At 36.6% G+C, this 17,816-nt stretch overlaps 1 protein-coding gene across 1 annotated transcript; it reads right to left on the minus strand.

Moving 5' to 3' along the window:
* Nucleotides 1-759: 759 nt before the first annotated feature.
* Nucleotides 760-3,991, minus strand: LOC126594856 (transcription factor bHLH30). The gene is made up of 2 exons (XM_050261112.1): nt 2,951-3,991; nt 760-2,085 (listed from the first exon to the last, which is right to left on the minus strand). The coding sequence occupies exons 1-2, from the start codon at nt 3,527-3,529 to the stop codon at nt 1,591-1,593; spliced, it is 1,074 nt and encodes a 357-aa protein (XP_050117069.1). The 5' UTR covers nt 3,530-3,991; the 3' UTR covers nt 760-1,590.
* Nucleotides 3,992-17,816: the final 13,825 nt, after the last annotated feature.

Below are 17,816 nucleotides of genomic sequence, written 5' to 3' on the forward strand. Positions count from 1 at the left end.
CACAAAAGATTTTGAGTGCAAAAGATTTCAACTCGTATTGTTCTTTTTAAATATAGAAAGTTTGGAATGCACAAAAAAGTTTTAGAATGCAAATAACACCACTCTTTTGTTATTGCATGCCTTTAACCAAAACTCAGAAACATTGCACATGGCGTTTAACTGCAGTGGCAAAAAGCAATGGTGCCTATGCACTCTAATGTGGGTTCGATCTTACCGCTCACCCTCCTCCTAATAACTAACAATTTAACCAACTAACATTATCGTTTATAAAAAACAAAAAACAAAAAAAAAAAACAAACAAACAGCAGCATTAGTCAGATGACTAATTTAAGAAAACTTATGTTATCCCCCAACCGAAGAGAAGGGCAAAAGGAAACTTAAGGGAGGTGATATTGCGCATCTTCATGCAACCACATACGTAACCATAAGAAGATAATTAGTAATTACCTTGTGAATTTAGAAGAATATATTGATTAATCCATATCAAGTTATCAACATGCTCTCTCCTCTCTCTCTCTCTCCACACACATATATATATATATATATATGTATGTATCTATACACACACACACACAGATACACTTCGCACATGTTTATATACCAAATATACATACATACATACTTACATATATATATATACACCCACGTACACATACACACACATCGCACTTGTTTATATACCAATAACGAAGTGCATATATATTCCTCCAAGAAAAGGGGTGACAAAATAAATAGAAGAAGGCATAAAGGATCCAAAAATACACAAAAATATATGTATTAATATGTAGTAGAATATGTACATTCACGAGCAGTACTGTCTATTTAAATCAGTAAATATCAGTGATAAAAGAGGATCTGATAAAACTGAAACATGCATGCCTCGCACTCGCTCGATCCTTAGCGTTTCGATTGCTTTCCATTACTGAACATAGAGCTCATTACCAAAAAGAACAATAGAGCTCTGTACGTACGAACTGTGGAGGAAGACTAGAGTGGTAGAGCCATGGCGACCAGTGGCGGTGGCCAATTTTGTTGTGGGGACGGCATTACACACCACATGACAAAACGAGATCGTCACCATTATCATTATCACAAGAGAACTGACGAGTGAAACAGTACTAAATATATATAGTTCCACCAGTACTACAACTGCTCTGCTCAATTCTCTGATTAGATTGAGAGTGATCAACAAAACTAGTAGCAAAAAAACAAAAACCCCAACACATAACACAGACAGACTGCATCTTTGAGTTGAAACGGGATCAAATCAAAGACCATGATGCAATTTTAGTTTCTACCTTTGGATTTTATATAAGGTTTCTCTCCTCACGAAAAAGATCCTACTGTTTTTTTCCTTCCTAACAAACCAAAGACCTTCTCTCTCTACGTCTCTCCATCTCTCTCCCACTCTCTCACCAATTTTTTGGAGTAATGCAGGTAGTACAAACCACACCATCATTACTCATTTGTTCAATCACGGAAATACACCACAACAAACACGACAAACCAACCAAAGAAAAACCCAAACCACCAAAAGAAATAAAAGAAAATTAATTAAAACTAATAAGCCCTAGGCTTCATATTAATTAATCAAAGCGACCTGTGTTCAAGGATATTGATGTTATTAGTCCTTTGTCTCTTAGCACTCCCTGAGGAAGACTGATCCTGATCACCACCACCGCCGGCGGTCTTCTCCATGACCGCCTTCAGCGCTTCTTGTATCGAACTTTTGCAGTACTGCTGATGCGGCATTTGTATTTGCTCCCCTCCGCTATTACTTGAGTCCTCTTCTCCGGTGATAAACAACACGTTCTTCACACGTCCGCCGAGTGTTGTGATCTCAGCTTTGAGGGTTCTCAAGCGCAAGGCTTTCAATGTCTTGATTAGGTCGGGCAAGAGATCCGATCGGTCCTCGCAGCAAAGTGAGGCCTTTATCACAAACTTACCGTCCTCGTCCGATTCATCGTCTACTATTAGTTCGTCAGTTTCGGTCGGTACCGGACTCGTCTCGGCGATCAGAGAAGTTTGGCGTTTCAGCTCTTTCACATGTTGTATCACTTCCGCTAGCAATGAAGCTTTGTCCGTCTATATCACAAAAACAAAAAAGAGACTTAACAAAAGACACAGACCCTATTTATTTGGTTTAATGTTGATTAGTATTGCATTACATGCACTTGAACGAAATAACTAAGAATTTGGGTTAACTAATTAATGTTATTTTGATGAATGGCGTGGTTTTTGAAGGAAGATCATGGGATGGGTGTATATAGTGACTGACAAAGGTGCTACTTTGTCTGGCCTTTAATTTCTTTGATTTCTCGAACATGGTTTGACTGATGTGTGATATATATGATATTTCCGGCAAGAATTTTCCATGAGAAGCTTTTTAACTGCTCCATGGTTCCTCTTTATCACATCAACACTTCGACATTACGCTTATTCTTCCTTTTTCTTTGGTTTTTTTTTTCTTTTTCCTTTCTCACCTCGGAACTACCACACGACTCAGAAAAGAAGAAACCAAAAGAAACAAGAAAAAGGATGGAAAAGCTTATTCATAAAATGTAACCACATTTCTAATGAAAGATCGCTAGGTCTCGACTCTTGATGGAAAGTGCGCATAATCTTAAAGCCTAAATAGAATCTTAAGAAGATCCACAAAGATCTTGGATTGAAATTGAAAAGCTAGCTCCTTACAAAACAAAACAAGAGAAACCGAAAAAGGGTAGGAAAAAGAGAATATTGTCACACCCTATATAAAATACAAAATGTTGTAGTCCGCTGGAGATGGTGGGTGGGTGATGGATAAGGGAGGCTAGGTTCAAAGTTCGAAAACCTCCGTATAACAAAAAAAAAAAGAAAAAAAAAAACATGTTGTAGGCGCATGATAATATCACTTATGTTTGAGTTTTTTTTTGTCGTTTCAATGTTATTGTTTTCAGCATATACTTACTTTGGTGGTGCTGGGCAATAAGCTGCGCAACTTGGCGAGATGGTTGTTGATTCTCTCTCTTCGTCTCCTCTCAGCCTCGCTGTGACTCTTAGAAGCGGCGAGTGCCTTGGCGTCCATGATTTCTTGGGCGGTCAACTTTCCTAACTCGGCCTGAAGACCGAAAGGGGCCGAACCGGGTTGAACCATCGGTCCAAGCGTCTCGGACAAAATTCTGAGGTGGTGGTGGTGGTCAGATGTTGAACCGTCGTATGTGAACTGGAGAGAAGGAGCTCTTCGGTTGAAGAAAGAAGCATAGGATGATGACGACGGAATTGGGGGAGGAGTTGGGAGGAGAAATGGGTCGTGGGCGGTTGGGTTGAAGGTGTGGTTCGGTGGGAGAGTCCATGGCTGCAAGATTGGAGGAGGAGGTTGATGATCATGTGGAAAAATCAAACCTTTTTGTTGTTGCATCTGATGATGTTGTTGTTGTTGCATCTGATGATGTTGTTGTTGTTGGAGAAACAAGTGTTCTTGGAAAGCTTGTAGGTTTTGGACTGACTGAGAGCACTCCCCTTGATCTTCTTTCTTCCCACACATCATCTTCCCTTCTCGAGTATATTTCTAGGCTTCTAGCTAGGGCTTCATAAAAAGATGAAAGTACTAATTTTAAAAGCCAAGGAATTGAAGAGAAGGATGAAACGGAATCAAAGGAATATAAATATGTGTGTGTGTGTGTGTGTGTGTGTGTGGAGGGTTTTGGTGTTTCAGGAGGATCAATGTTCTTCTCTTTCCGTCTCTCTTGTGGTTTTGTTGTTTTCTCGCTCTATCTCAATCACTCGGGTAGGTTTTTTGATCTGCCACGCCTTTGTGGCCTTTGTGTTTGTTGGGGTGAGGACCCTTTTTATCCTTGGTTTTCAACCGAGCTTTCCTTTTCCTTTGTGCTTTGTTGGTATCTTTTTGTTTCCTTTGTTTTTTTTTTTTTGCTCTCTCTCCTCTCTCAACTCTTTTATCTCTCCCTATCTCTCCCTCTCTCCCCCTCCTTCCAAACCTGTGACTCTCTCTGCAACTTTCCACCACTCTAAATATATAGTCTGTTGAGTACTGCTAGTCTCCTTTCCTTTCTTCTTACGGCATTCTCTATCCATTCCATTGCTGTAGCTTTCAGGGTGGGGATGGATCCCTTTTCTATTTTATTCATTTATCTTTCCACTATTCATTTTTTTTTATATACGCACATTAAATATAATTTAAACCTAAAAGCATAATCCTCCATGTAAAATAAAAAGCATTTTGCTTGTTGCTTTGTGATTGGCTCAAAGCAAATAATTACACTTTGTGAGTGCAGTAGTACCACTTGGGGAGAGAGGGAGAGAGAGAGAGAGAGGATTGAGTGAAGGAGGAGATAGCTATATAGAGATGGGAAACACAAGCAGGCAGCACAATTAACCAGAGTGAACACACAACACACAGATTGTCGACCGACCAAAGATCAAAAAGGTAGAGAAGTATCATCATGATAAAAGGCGTAGCCAAACCCTTTGGCTTTTTGTTTTTCTAATTTTTTAAATTTCTTTTTATATTCTTAATTTATATTATTTAATTTTATTATTCATGATTGAAGAATAGGCCTTTCCTTTCATATATACCTCGGTCAAGTCCCCACGTTCTTCCATACTCTTGGCTATTTCCATGCCACCCTTTCTGCTTCCCCAAGACTATGTAATCATTGTGTCTTGGAGCACACTCCACACCGCGCCCCCTTCTCTCTCTCTCTCTCTCTCTCTGAGTATTATAACTTGGTTTTCAGTCTCATATGATATCTCTACAAATACATGGTGTACAATATTGCATATTACTTATGCTTCTTACCGGTCCTTTTGAGCTTGAAATGTTGTACAATTCCTTTATCATGGGATATTCGCGTGAAGGAGCAAGTTCAATTTCAAAGGCATCCTTCATACTCTTGCTGTCCTCATACTCATTAGAGAGACTCAATTACAAGATGAAAAACTAAACAACATAATACTAAATTATTGAATCGATATACTGCTACAGTAACGTCCTTAGTGCATGTAATTCTTGCCTCATAACTCCTTATGGATGTCGTTAATTATAACTTGTCTGAATTTAATTCTTAGCCACATTCCAACTAGGACAAAATGATGATGAATACTTGGGAAAAATATGAAAAAGTGTATATCATTTGGTAGTTGGTAAGATTTCTCATTAAAACATGAAAGGCCATGGCAACAATAACACCAAGGGGAAGGAGGAAGGGGAATAATTGATGTTTCCAAACACTTTTTGTTGTGTGGCAACTGGGCACGCCATTCCAGGCTCCTCCCTCCTCTCTTGTCAATGTTGTTGTTCTAATCTTGCACCAGGAGCTTTATTTCCCTGCCCCTACTGGTTGCTGGTTGGCCCTAAAGAGGTTTACACCTTCTTTTACTTATCATGCCTTTATGTTAAAAACAAGATACAACAATATTAACATGCCTTAAAGCTACTCACTGTCAATGCCTTCTGGGTAATCCCACAGTTAAATATTTGTGCATATATTTATAGAAGCAGCATGGGTAACCAAAAATCATTATTAACACTAGTTACCTTTTAGTTATTTCCCCTTCCAAAGCAATAATTAATTGTTTTTAGTGAGAGAGCGATCCCCTTTTTTGTCTTAGTCTCTTTGATATAAGGTAATGTTAGAAAGACAATCTATTTAAATCATATTTTATTTATTATATGACGTGCTTGGTGATGATTAAATTATATATAACTTAAGTGTTGATTAACGTGTTTATTTTTTATTGGTAACACATCACATGGTTTGTATAATTAAATATGTTCTAAAAAATTGGTCTAACTGACACTTAGTACTAATGGTCTAGTGATATTCCTCTTCACTTGTAAGTGAGAGGTTTTAGGTTCAATTCTTACCAAAGGCGAATTTGAACCACATTATTGTTAGCCCATTGTGAGGTTAAGACAACCCGTCCCTCTTAGGGTATATAATATTGTTTGTTAAAAAAAAAACAAAAAAACAAAGAGCCTACACAAAAAATAGGTGCAAAAGATTTAAAATCAATGTAAAGCCATCTCCAGCCAACAACTGTATTGTTAGAGATGAAAAAATTTAGCCCTAGAATAGTCTTTAAAATATTAATTTTTGGATAACTAAAACATAACTAAAAGCTACGTTTAGCTTTACATGACTAAAGATGGCCTAATCCTAACTCAATATCTCATTCTCACTCACTAGCCACTGTCGCCACTTAAGCTAACGCCAACAAGGGCTTTGATCCAAAGTGGCTTTAGCTATAGCTACTAAACTGTTTAACTTTAAAATGATGAATTAAACCCATTAAGTAACAAGTACAAGCAAGTTCATTCCAATGTCTCCTCTAGCACACCTCCTCTCCCTACATTTGGGTCAGTCACAAGGCACTGTTACTATTTTCTTCTGCAACCTGGAAGCTTTGTAATCTTTAAACATGTTCAGTGTACTTTTATTTCATATATACACATATCTTTATTTGTTTTTAATCATATTTTCTAGGGCTTGGAGACTATGGGAAGGGTTTACCTTTGGAGGGACTTTGTGATCACTGTTCACACGCATGGAGTTTGGTCCCAATAAACTTTTTATACCTTTCTTTCTTTTTTTTTTTGTAGCTTCTTAATATTATTTCTGTTATATATATATATATATATATATATATATATATATATATATATATATATATATATATATATATATATTACAGCATGCTGATTCAAACATTTGATGATAGCTGCAGCACCACTAACAAAATGCACGAGAAGGGCTTTATGTGGGGTTTATGATGACATCAGTCCCACCCTGTCATGACGCTTGTTCCCTCTCACCACTATTCGTGCTTATTGCTGCCTAATGCCTCCCTCTCTCCTGCAGGCATCGTGAATTAAGCTTCCAACTTCATTACCAGCTGTGTCTGTGTTGGTTTATATAATGAGTGTTCTTTGAATTCCCTTCACATTTTTTTAACCAATGTTCATGTGCTTTTCTTTTGGACAAAGTTTCATGCTTCTTGACTACTCCTCCCCATTTCAAGAAACTATGACCTAACAACAAATAATCAAAAGAGTAAATTGTAGTAATGGTTCCTCAATTTTAATCAAATTGAAGCAATGATCCCTTAACTAAAAATTCATTACCATTGGTCCCTCAACTTATCAAAAAATGTAGTTATAGTCATTTTTCATCATTTTCATCAAAATTTTGTCAAAATAAGTTATGTTGGAATAACCATTTATATAATTAGGGTCCCTCAACTTATCAAAGTGTGTAATTATGGTAATTTTCGTCATATACGTCAAATTTTTGTCAAAACGAGTTATGTTGGAAAGACCATGCTACAATTAGGTTAAAGTTAAGAAATCATTTCTCCAGTTGAATTAAAGTTGAGAGACCAAAGGTAATGAATTTTTAATTGAGGGACCATAGCTGCACATTTTGATGAGTTGAGAGATCAATGATAATGAATTTTTAATTGAGGGACCATTGCTCTAATTGAGTTAAAGTTAATGAACCATAACTACAATTTACTCTAATAAAAAATATCATCGGTAAAAACTAAAGGGAAACTCTACTCAAAGTTTTCAAGTTATTTTCATTAGTTTTCCTAAAAATCTAACCTAAGACTAAATATTCATAGGGGGAGATAACTAAAACTTAAAACAAACCCGTTCGAGTGTATAAGAAGAATTACCCGTACATTTCTTTTCAATTTCAAGGAGCAAATAGCCTCTATTGGTACATATTTGAACTCGTCTCCAGGGAGTTTAAGAATATAATATTTAGATTTTAGCACAAGCAAGAAAAACCCCACATTTTGATGCCATCATGAAAACAATGGGCTAAGTACAAGCATGATGGATATCTTGTGCAAAAGCCGTAACTTACCTTCAGAAGTAAACTTTAATTCTTAGTGGACCAACCATGCATGCATACTCTGTACACATTCTGTAATTGTAGGTACTGAAATTAAATTACAAGTTATTATATAAATCCACTGACATGCATATCCTTCCTCCACTGAAAGATATATGAATTCATACTCTTTGCCAATTGTTACCACCTACCACTAGATTTGTAAATATTTAAGGTTTAGTTCAGAAAAAAATATATGCCATCCTCCGAAATATTGGTCCCCTCAATCCGCAGATAGGAAGTGTTATGCCCCATCATCAGGGACGAATCAAGAAATTTAACTAAGAGGGGGCACTTTAAAAAATTTAAGCTTCTTTTTGGACACATAAAGCTAGTTTTATTGCAAATGCTGAAACAATTAGTTACAAAATGCCTAATTTTATTACTCTATTGTCTAATTTTATCTTTAATTGTTGTATTGACAATCTAATGCTTTTTGTTCTAATTAACCAAATACATGCAACTCAACAAGATTTAGTTCTTAGTGCGTGAGGAAAAAAAAAACAAGGAATGATGGGCATTTAAAAACTTAAAGAGGATTTTTCACAGCTTGTTAAGGTTAAGTTCAGAAATTTACAACTATGGACAGAGCTTGTTAAAAAAGGCAGGTTCGACTTTCATAATTGATGCTCAGTATTTGGCCTACAATTTTCTTTTCCCATTATTCATACAATGAATCTAAATTAGTCGTTATAGTTGCAGTCAGTCTCGTAGCCTAAAACCTTGCAAGTTTTATCACGCAAACAATCTCAGCTTCCTATTTCATTTGGATTGTGACCAGATTGTTTCCTAAGTGAGTAAGTGGTCACACATTTCTTCTGGCGTTTTGAAAATGATAATAGTATTCCATTTGCAAATTTTAATTTCCTTTTTCCCAAATTAATATTGTAGCTGATCAAAATATCGATCATTTCAATTTGCTTTAGTTATTTTAATTTTTTTATTGATCTAAATAATTTTCGTAAATTATTGTCCATAAAGGAAGTTGAGGCTTCACTCAAGACAAGTTAGCAATATTGAGAATGTAGCTCAATTTCTTATAAACTGATTCAAGATTTCTTAAGTTTTCGATGTGAAATGTCTTTACGTACTAACATAGACGACTATGGTATAATTTATGTATTTGTATTAACAACTAGTCTTTGGGGAATTTTTATTTAAATTTTTAGTTTCGTATCTCTTGCTCTCATTTGACCAAATAGAGGAAATAAACATCTGCATTACAGTTGAAGCAATCGGTATATTAATATACAAGTATTCAATATATTTTAATCTACGAGATGTATTGTGGTCCATGTAGATGGCCACAAAATAGTAGGATATGTGTAAAGATCGTACGGGAGAATAATTGTTTATAGTGAAGTGCTTCTAATTAAAAAGCACTTTTTGCCAAAGCTGAGTGTGGGTTGCAAGTTGCAAAGACTGGTAGTAGTACTTAAGTCCACAAAACGGGGTCTACTTTAAGCGTCTCTGCTTATATAAATTAATCACCCTTTGCCCTTGTTATAAATAAAACAGATTATCATAAGACTAGAAGAGATTAGGCACTCATTTAAATAATTCTATCCTTTTGTCACATATTAGAAAAGTAACAGGATCCTATTTGTTTCTCAGTGTTTATATATGAATTTAAATGCAGCAGCTTTTCTAACATACATTCGTATAGTATTCCCATTAAGTCATGATCAAATATATTTTTCTCTCAAAAGTTTATACTTGAACTCCAACCAAACAAACCTACCTACCCATGAACTTAACTGGATCCTACTTTTGGAGAAAATGCAAACTCTTAAGATTCACCATATGCAAGTTCATATTGTAGCATACCTAATATTCCACAAGTGCCATTCTCTCTACTTTAGTTGACTGTTTAAATAATCTACTTGATGATAGGGTTTTATATCTTACCGGTTGCATGCAATTACGCGTTTATTTTTATTATTAAGATATGGTTAGCTAGATGATATGACGATTAAGATAGATGCATGATGGTATGAACTTCAGTTATGCAAAAAAGAAGCAACCAAGAAGAGAGTATCATCAACAACTAGTTCTGTTATGAGACAAATTTTTATGTTCATATCAATCTATTACTGTCTTAACTTGAGGAGACCTCCATACAATACTTTTCCTAACTTTACTGTGTATATTTTGTACAACGGATAATATAACAAATTTTCTCCTAGTTGAGGCTGTTTCATTACCACTTTCTATAGTGCAGATTTCTTAATCAGCGTTTCAATCTCAGGGCACATAAGTGATAAAGATTCCCTCCCATTTTGTTTGTCCTCCTTCCTAGGCCTTCAATTCCCAGAGCCCTAGACAAATATAAGCTCCATAACCAAAAAGGCAACATGAATGGACGGTCGGATTTATCCCGTATATAGTTAGGCTAATTTGTGGTGATCAATAAGATCTCTGAGTGGGCCCAAGAAAAATCTCTACTTTGAGCCAAATTCCACAAAACTTCATTTTCCCGATAAAGCAGTCTATGGTGCTTGACTGGGCATGTTTATGTGTTTGTAATTTGCAGCCCTATATGGTCTAGAGAGCTGGGTAGCTGTCCCAGTCGTGGAAGAACAAGAATATTTGAGTATTTGATTTGTACCCGGCCAGTTGTTGATATCCTTTGATTTGTAGGACAAGAAGAACACCTAATTAATTTCCAAGGAGGTGGTGTTTGTCCCCTTGGTGGGACAGTGCCCTTGCTGCTTCCAATCATACCCTCCACCCAGTTCATACGTCTTTGTCAATTCCACAAGAAATTTCACTTCTACAGCCGAAAGTTGAGTCTAATGTTAGTGCATATGTATCTCTAAATCAGAGGAGCTGAAAATGCATTGCAGTAGTATGCTGCCTTTATAGAGTTCAACGTGTATTACCTGCCAGGTTAAGGGCTTTTGCCTTAATCCCTTTAATCTTAAGCAAGGCAAGCCTTTCTTTTTTGGGAGAGTGTGGAACGGGAAATAAAGGTTTTAACATATTTTTAGTGTTATCATCTTCAATCCATCATGTCTAGATTTAAATATCTCCATTTCCTTAGTTTAGGTTAGTATAGAAAATTGTTACATACGATCAGTTTGTTGAGAATGATCTCGCATTGATGAGAAAAAGGATCTTACATGTGCTTATAAGTAGTTGAGTTATTTCTCATATTGTCAATTGATTTTATAGTAGAACCTAAACTTTTTTAATGGTATCATAGCATGTTATCCTATGTGTGAAGTCCAACAGCCACACGTGCTCCACGTCACTTGAGTTATGTTGTCCATGTATTAGGCTTGAAAATTCGCCACACGTGAGGGGGCGTGGGGTGAATGAATCCGCATTGATAAGAGGAGGAACATTGTATGTGCTTATAAGTAGTTGAACTACTCCTCACATTCTTAATTGGTTTTATAATAATACCCCAACTTTCTTCACTGTTTCCCTCAAATACGAGGGACAAAAATATTAATAATTGTAAGCAACATTGAATGCAATGGCTCTCGTGCACAATGTTTTCTACCCTTGGAAAACTGTTTCCTTAGACATATGAGTTTGTACATGTTTTGTTCGTTTTAATTTGCTAAGGATAATGCTAGGAAGATGAAAATTTGTAAACTAAATAATATGGCTGTTGATGATTGAATTATTACTTAAGTGTTAGTTAACGTGTTTATTTCCTATTAGTGATAATTTAATTTCTAATTTTGGTTTAAATTTAATCTCACTAATATTATCTATTTGATAATCAATTTTATGGGTCGACAATTTAGTATCATTCATCCCAAATTCAATGGGTTTTTAACTTCCTATTTCGCTTGGATTGTAAATTGTAATTTTTGCAGGAGAGGGCCGGTCCAATGGGCTCAAGGGCCTACCTTAATCGGGGGCTTGACTAGGAGTTTATGTTGAGCCCAAAAATGATTGACTTGGGCCTTGGCAAATAATTTGACGCAGTGCCTCGATGGGTTTACAAAGTGCACCCATTCCAGATGTTTGAGTTAAGATTTTGGTGGCCTGAGCGATAGAGTTGAGATGTCGTCACGGTAATGTTTCAGTTGCATGTAAGTTTTTCTTGAGAAGAAGTAGGCTGTAAACATATGCAAATGACAAAGCATAAGAAGGCAGCGAAGAAGGAGATGAGGAAGTTCAATAACAATTTCGTCAAGGACGAAAGGTTACGCAGATCAGCCGCCGGTGGGACGACTGAGACGAGGAGAGAGAAAGCTCCATTGAGTTTTAGTGAAGTCTGACTTGAGAGCAGTGAGAGAGTGAGGACTGGAGAAGAACGATAATAAGGCCCAAAAATTGAAAACTGTAACGAGCCCTGGCCGGCCTGAAATATATAAACCCACGAGTGCATATCAGCAAAATAAATATTAAAACAATTCGATTTGGTTGCTGGATCACTGAAATCGAAACTAAACAACAGATTTCAGTTTGGTTCGAGTTTCCTAAGTTGCTTTTTTTTTTTCGCCTTCAGTTTGGTGTTTGGTTTTTTTTTTTTTTTTTTTGTTGTTGTGAGTAACGTAGACTACATTTGTAAACTAAATGATGTGTCACCAATAGGAATAAGCACGTTTATCAACGCTTAAGTAATAAACCAATCACCAACTTCCATGTCCTTTAGTTTTCAAAATTTAGTCTACAAATTTAGTTTTCCTAGCATTACTCTCTTTTTTTTCTTTAATTTTCGGTTTTTCGAACCCACCCCTAATCCTGGCAACCTAATTGCATTGTACAAATTGGTATTATTTCTAACGTCTTACCTTTTCAAAGAGAGATTCTTTGGTTGGTGTCATCCATCGTAATACACCCTCAAGACTTTCTCTCGTCGTGCAATGAAAGAGATAAACATAAAGCCTCTACTAGTGATGATAAGGCATGTTATGGGATTCTAAACACTCCAGGGGTTACAAACTCATCATATCAACAAAAAGGTGTTGGAAAATATTAGTACTTATCTTTATTTTAATATTTGAGTTTTGCTTGTTAGTTTAGGATTTTGGTCTAACCCATCCGAGTTAGGGTTTCCTTTAGTTATCTGTAAATATAGTTTGTAATTTAATTTAAAAAACAAGTTAGTCACGATGTAGTCTCTTGGGATTCTGTAGCCGTTTCCGCATTTTCGTTTGTTTAATAATATTCTTGTTAGTCTTGTTAGTCTTGTGTGTGACGAACTCTGATATTCAACTTGGTGTCAGAGTAATTTTGATCCTTTAGGATTTAATTTGCTCTTGTATGTTCCGTGTCAGTTTGTTGTCGTCTTCCGCTGTTTGATTGCTCCAGTTTAGATAAATTGGTTGAAGTAAAAAAAACAAAAAACAAAGATATCGTTGTTCATTACTCGACGTTTGTTATTGTCCCGTACTTCGGTGTTTGCATCCCTAGCAATCTCATACTCGCCACTGGTTTTGACGAAACCCAGACCCGAGAACCACAAACTCGGATCGTGTTTGTCTCCTCCTTGGACCACCTTCATCTGCATCTACTTTTGATCTGCACCTTAACCCGCCACACCGCTGCTGCAACACGACCCACGAACCTGCTATCTGACCAACCCCAAACCCAAGAATTGAGGTATTAGGCACTAGCGCTGCTATGTTATTTGTTTCTGAAGTCTGGGGTTTTGATTTCTGTGGAATTGATGACGAAATTTGGAATTTGGATTGGACTTTGAAGTCAAAGTATCTGTAATGGTATTTATATGCACTGCCTAGTAAAAGGAAATTGAAAATTGTTTGAGGTTTAGGCCCACACGGGCAAGAAAGAAATATGGTTTGTTTGGCTTGTATGGGGAAGCCTGTTATTGCCCACCGCGACAATCGCTTGAGTGTTTGGACTGGTGACCATTCAAGTGACGTTATGTACATGGTGAACTGGATTTTTTATTGGTTTGTTTGAAAGTTTGCAATTAGCATTGGAATCTTGCACTGGCACTGGCATTAGAAACTTGCACTTGCATTGATGGGATTTCATATTGGAATTGGCATCGGAAATTAGCATAATGGAGCTTGCATCCAAATCTGCTTGTTGGCAAACTCATGTCGTTTACCACCATGAGTTTAATGGGGGTGTTGGAAAATATTAGTACTTAGGTTTATTTTAATATTTGGGTTTTGCTTGTTAGTTTAAGATTTGGGCCTAGCCCATTCGAGTTAGGATTTTTTAGGTTTAGTTCTTTATAAATATAGTTTGTAATTTAGTTTAAGAAACAAGTTAGTCACGATGTAGTCTCTTGGGATTCTGTAACCGTTTTGACATTCTCGTTTGTTTAATAATTGTTTGGGTTAAAACTTAAACTTTGGGCTTAGAAGGGAGTTGGCCCAAAAAGAGGAGAAAAGCCCGAAGCACAGCCCAAGCCCAGAAGGCAGAAAATGCCTGTCCCGACTAGGTGCAGATCATTTGCACCACTTGCTCACCTACCCAAGGGCCACGTGGTATAGACCAGCCAGCTAATCAGCCCAAAAGTACTTTATAGTGGCAGTACAAGTAAATAGCTGATGAGTCACTATCCTTCAAACTGCATTCGGGCAAGATTATTGCTACAAGAGGTCAAGCCAAAGTGTCTATAAAAGGAGAAAGAGAAATCAGAGTCAAAGACACTCAAACAAACCAACAAATACAAGCACAAACTCTGCTCAAAGCCAGATTTGCCTTCAAAACGAAGCTGTAGTCAGCCCAAGCCTTCATCCCTTTCGGGATAAACCCTTTGTAATAGCTCTACTACCCTGTTCAACTCTTGCTGTAGTATCGATTTCTTTCTGTAAACTCACCTCCAAACCCCTTTTCTAAGCTTTCAAACCTCCTGATAAACCACAAAGATAGGAAGTTGCAAGACGATCAGCCTTGCCCGACCCTCTTTGTTTTTGTCTTTTCATTCATTAGCCTAGCAATATGTTGTATACTACAAGTGGTATCCAAGTTATTTCTAGTAATATGGCTATTAAAAGACTCTCTCAGTGTGTGAATCCGATTTGAATATGTCTTCACAGTTCAAGCCAGATCTAAGTTCTAAGCCCTTGGGCATATAAGATTTGATCACTCTAAAAGTCCTTGGCCTCAAGGCATAAAAAAGAACCTGATGTGGACTTAACACATCCACGACAAGCTTTGATAACAAGAAGTCCGAAGTTACTTGAGGCGCAAGTAATCGACCTGTCACTTAGTTTTATTTCTATTATATTATGATTACCATAGAACGTTTGAGTACGGAATGAATTCTGATGGGAAGCCTCAAGGCCTATTCAAGGCCCTACAAAGGCACATATTTGGATTCATCCTGTTCCTCGGGCTAGAACATTGAGTATAGAAGAAGTTATGATGGGAAGCCTCAAGGCTTATCTAAGGCCCTACAAAGGCACCTATTTGGATTCATTCTGCTCTTCGGGCTTAGGTAATCAGAAGTATAATGGTTATAAGACTCATATAACCAAGAAAATGAACCTTATGTATTCGAGTACTAAGTTAGTTATTAACGGGAAGCCTCAAAGCCTACACCTAAGGCCCCACAAAGGCACCTGTCAATAACTAACATAGTCTCTCGAATATATATAATTAAAACTCAAACATCCGTTTTACATCTGCCATGTTGAAGATGGCAGTGGCACGCCTGAGCACTTAAAAGTTAATCTTGATTGTGAGCCTCAAGGCCTACACCTAAGGCCTCACAAAGGCACATTTCAAAGTTAACTGTGTCCTTCTCTTTCAGCCTTGTCCGACAAGCCTTGCCCGACAGGCTTTGCCCGACAAGCCCGCCAGTAAAGCAGAAGCCCGACAGAAAGCATCAACCGGCGCCGACCTCTCGGGGAGCTGTGTGCTCGTCGGCTAGGAAGCATCCCCGACGGAAATTCCTGCCACGAACAATAATATTCTTGTTAGTCTTGTTCGTCGCGTACTCTGATATTCAACTAAATGAAAGATCGAAGAGGTTACAAATGTACCAATATTGGTCCCCAATCAATATTGTCTTGTGCCATATATAAAAAATCTACTGATTCCTCTTCCTCCCTCCAAGCCTCCAAGGTCTCGAGGCTTTGAAGCTGCCCAATCTGTCAATCACTACTAATTTGTGATCGTATAATAAACCATATCTGATCACATGAAAGTACAAGTAGTTAAATTTTCTCATATGAACAAGCAACTAGTTAATTAATCTTCGTTTTTATCAGGAAATTAATCTTAGCTAGTAACACCAATAATTGGTACTAGCTAGGTGATCCAAGTGAAGTGGACCAAATCATATGACCAAAGAAAATAGAAAAGTGAACCAAATTATTTTTGGCAAAAGTTTGACATGCATTGTGTGATCAATATTTTAGTCAATGTAAAAATAATAGTAATACAATAATTCATATCATTCATAAAAAAATGGAGAAAATTTATCATTCTTACTCAAATAATATTATGCAATGACGCATGTGTGTGTATTAGTTATGTCAATTATCTACTCATCGGACTGCACGTTCATGTGAATTTTGAGTTGTGTTGTGTTGACGTATCATATCTAGAAGTCCGTAATCTATATGTGTTTTTATTTTTTTGAAGCTTATTGTCTTCGGATAATCGGATACGTACTGGTATTAGGTTATATGAATGCACAGCACATCAGCTTGCAATGACATAATGTGTGTATATCGATCGACCTAATAATTGGCGGATGAGCAGTAGATTCTAAAACATATAGAATAGTAATCACTCAATTTTCTCTTTGTGTGTTGAGGTTTTCTAAAGTAATAAAAAAAAAAATATATAGAATATTAAGCACTCAATTTTCTCTTTATGCTGCATCACCTCTATGTTCATCTTTTGGGAAACATTTTGACATGTGACCGTTTACTAATTAAACTCTTGTAAAACCAATTGTTTGTTGTTAGAAATTAACCTGGGAAAGGGATTCTCTCCAGATTCCTTCATCATAATCCATAGAGTTCGAAGATTTGGACCATTGAAATTTAATCTAACAGTTAAAGTTATTATAACTTTTTAAGTGGGTCCCTGTTTGTAGCCGTTGGATCAAATTTCAATGGCCCGGATCCCCTGACTTGATGGATTAGGTGTGAGGGATCTGGAAAGGATCCCTTTCCATTAACCTGAGCCACTATTTATATGTGACCTAATATATATTTGTTACGTCTATTATTTTTACAGTAAATTTGCACTTACGATTTTGTATTTGTGGTAACCATATAAGAGTTTAATCATTTTGATTGTTTATACAAATTATCTCTAGACAAGTAAAATCCATTGTAACCATTCTTAATTAGTAATGAAATCGCTATCGTTTATGTAACAAAAAGAAAGAAAAAAACTTGAGTCACTTGATCATAATGACCATCCCCATTAAATTGTGACAAGGACTCGCCAGTCCCTTTGTTCTTTAGAAAGAAAAAAAAAGAAGCATAAGTTGAAAAATAAAGAGTGAACTACTAGAATATGGAGCGAAAGGTCAGATATAAATTTGCCACAAATCAATATTGTTAGTGCTATCTACACATCTATTTTTACTTCTCACACATCCTTGTTAATTTTCGGCGTAGTGCTATCCACACTCATTTTTACGTCTCACATATCTTTCTCAATTTTCGGCCGTAGGACCGAATGAATTGAAGATGTATGGCAAAAAATTAATAAAGGTATGTAGAAGGTAAAGATAATTGTGTGAATAACACTGTCTTGAGATATTTATGCCTTTTGTGATTTTGGTTTTCAATGATAAATTAGACAGAAATAAAAGATGTTCTTTGATAACTTGTAGGAAGTTTTCTAACTCTTTGGTCTTCTTAAACTCCAGAATTCTTCCTGTTTTGTAGTACTTTAAGGGTGCGTTTGTTGCGCCGGACTGTCTCGGACTGGACTAGCTGCAGGGACTAAGCTGGACTGGCTTAGACTGGACTAAGCTTGACTAACTTAGTGAAGCGTTTGGTGCAGTCT

Source organism: Malus sylvestris, chromosome 13 (genome assembly GCF_916048215.2).
Source record: "Malus sylvestris chromosome 13, drMalSylv7.2, whole genome shotgun sequence".
NCBI classification, from domain to species: Eukaryota; Viridiplantae; Streptophyta; class Magnoliopsida; order Rosales; family Rosaceae; genus Malus; species Malus sylvestris.

Bases quoted from the DNA above. Each gene is read 5' to 3' on its own strand.
- LOC126594856 (XM_050261112.1), bottom strand. From the start codon at position 3,529: ATGATGTGTGGGAAGAAAGAAGATCAAGGGGAGTGCTCTCAGTCAGTC. The intron at 2,086-2,950 runs GTAAGTATATGC...TTTGTGATATAG, and splicing joins TATTGCCCAGCACCACCAAA to ACGGACAAAGCTTCATTGCT.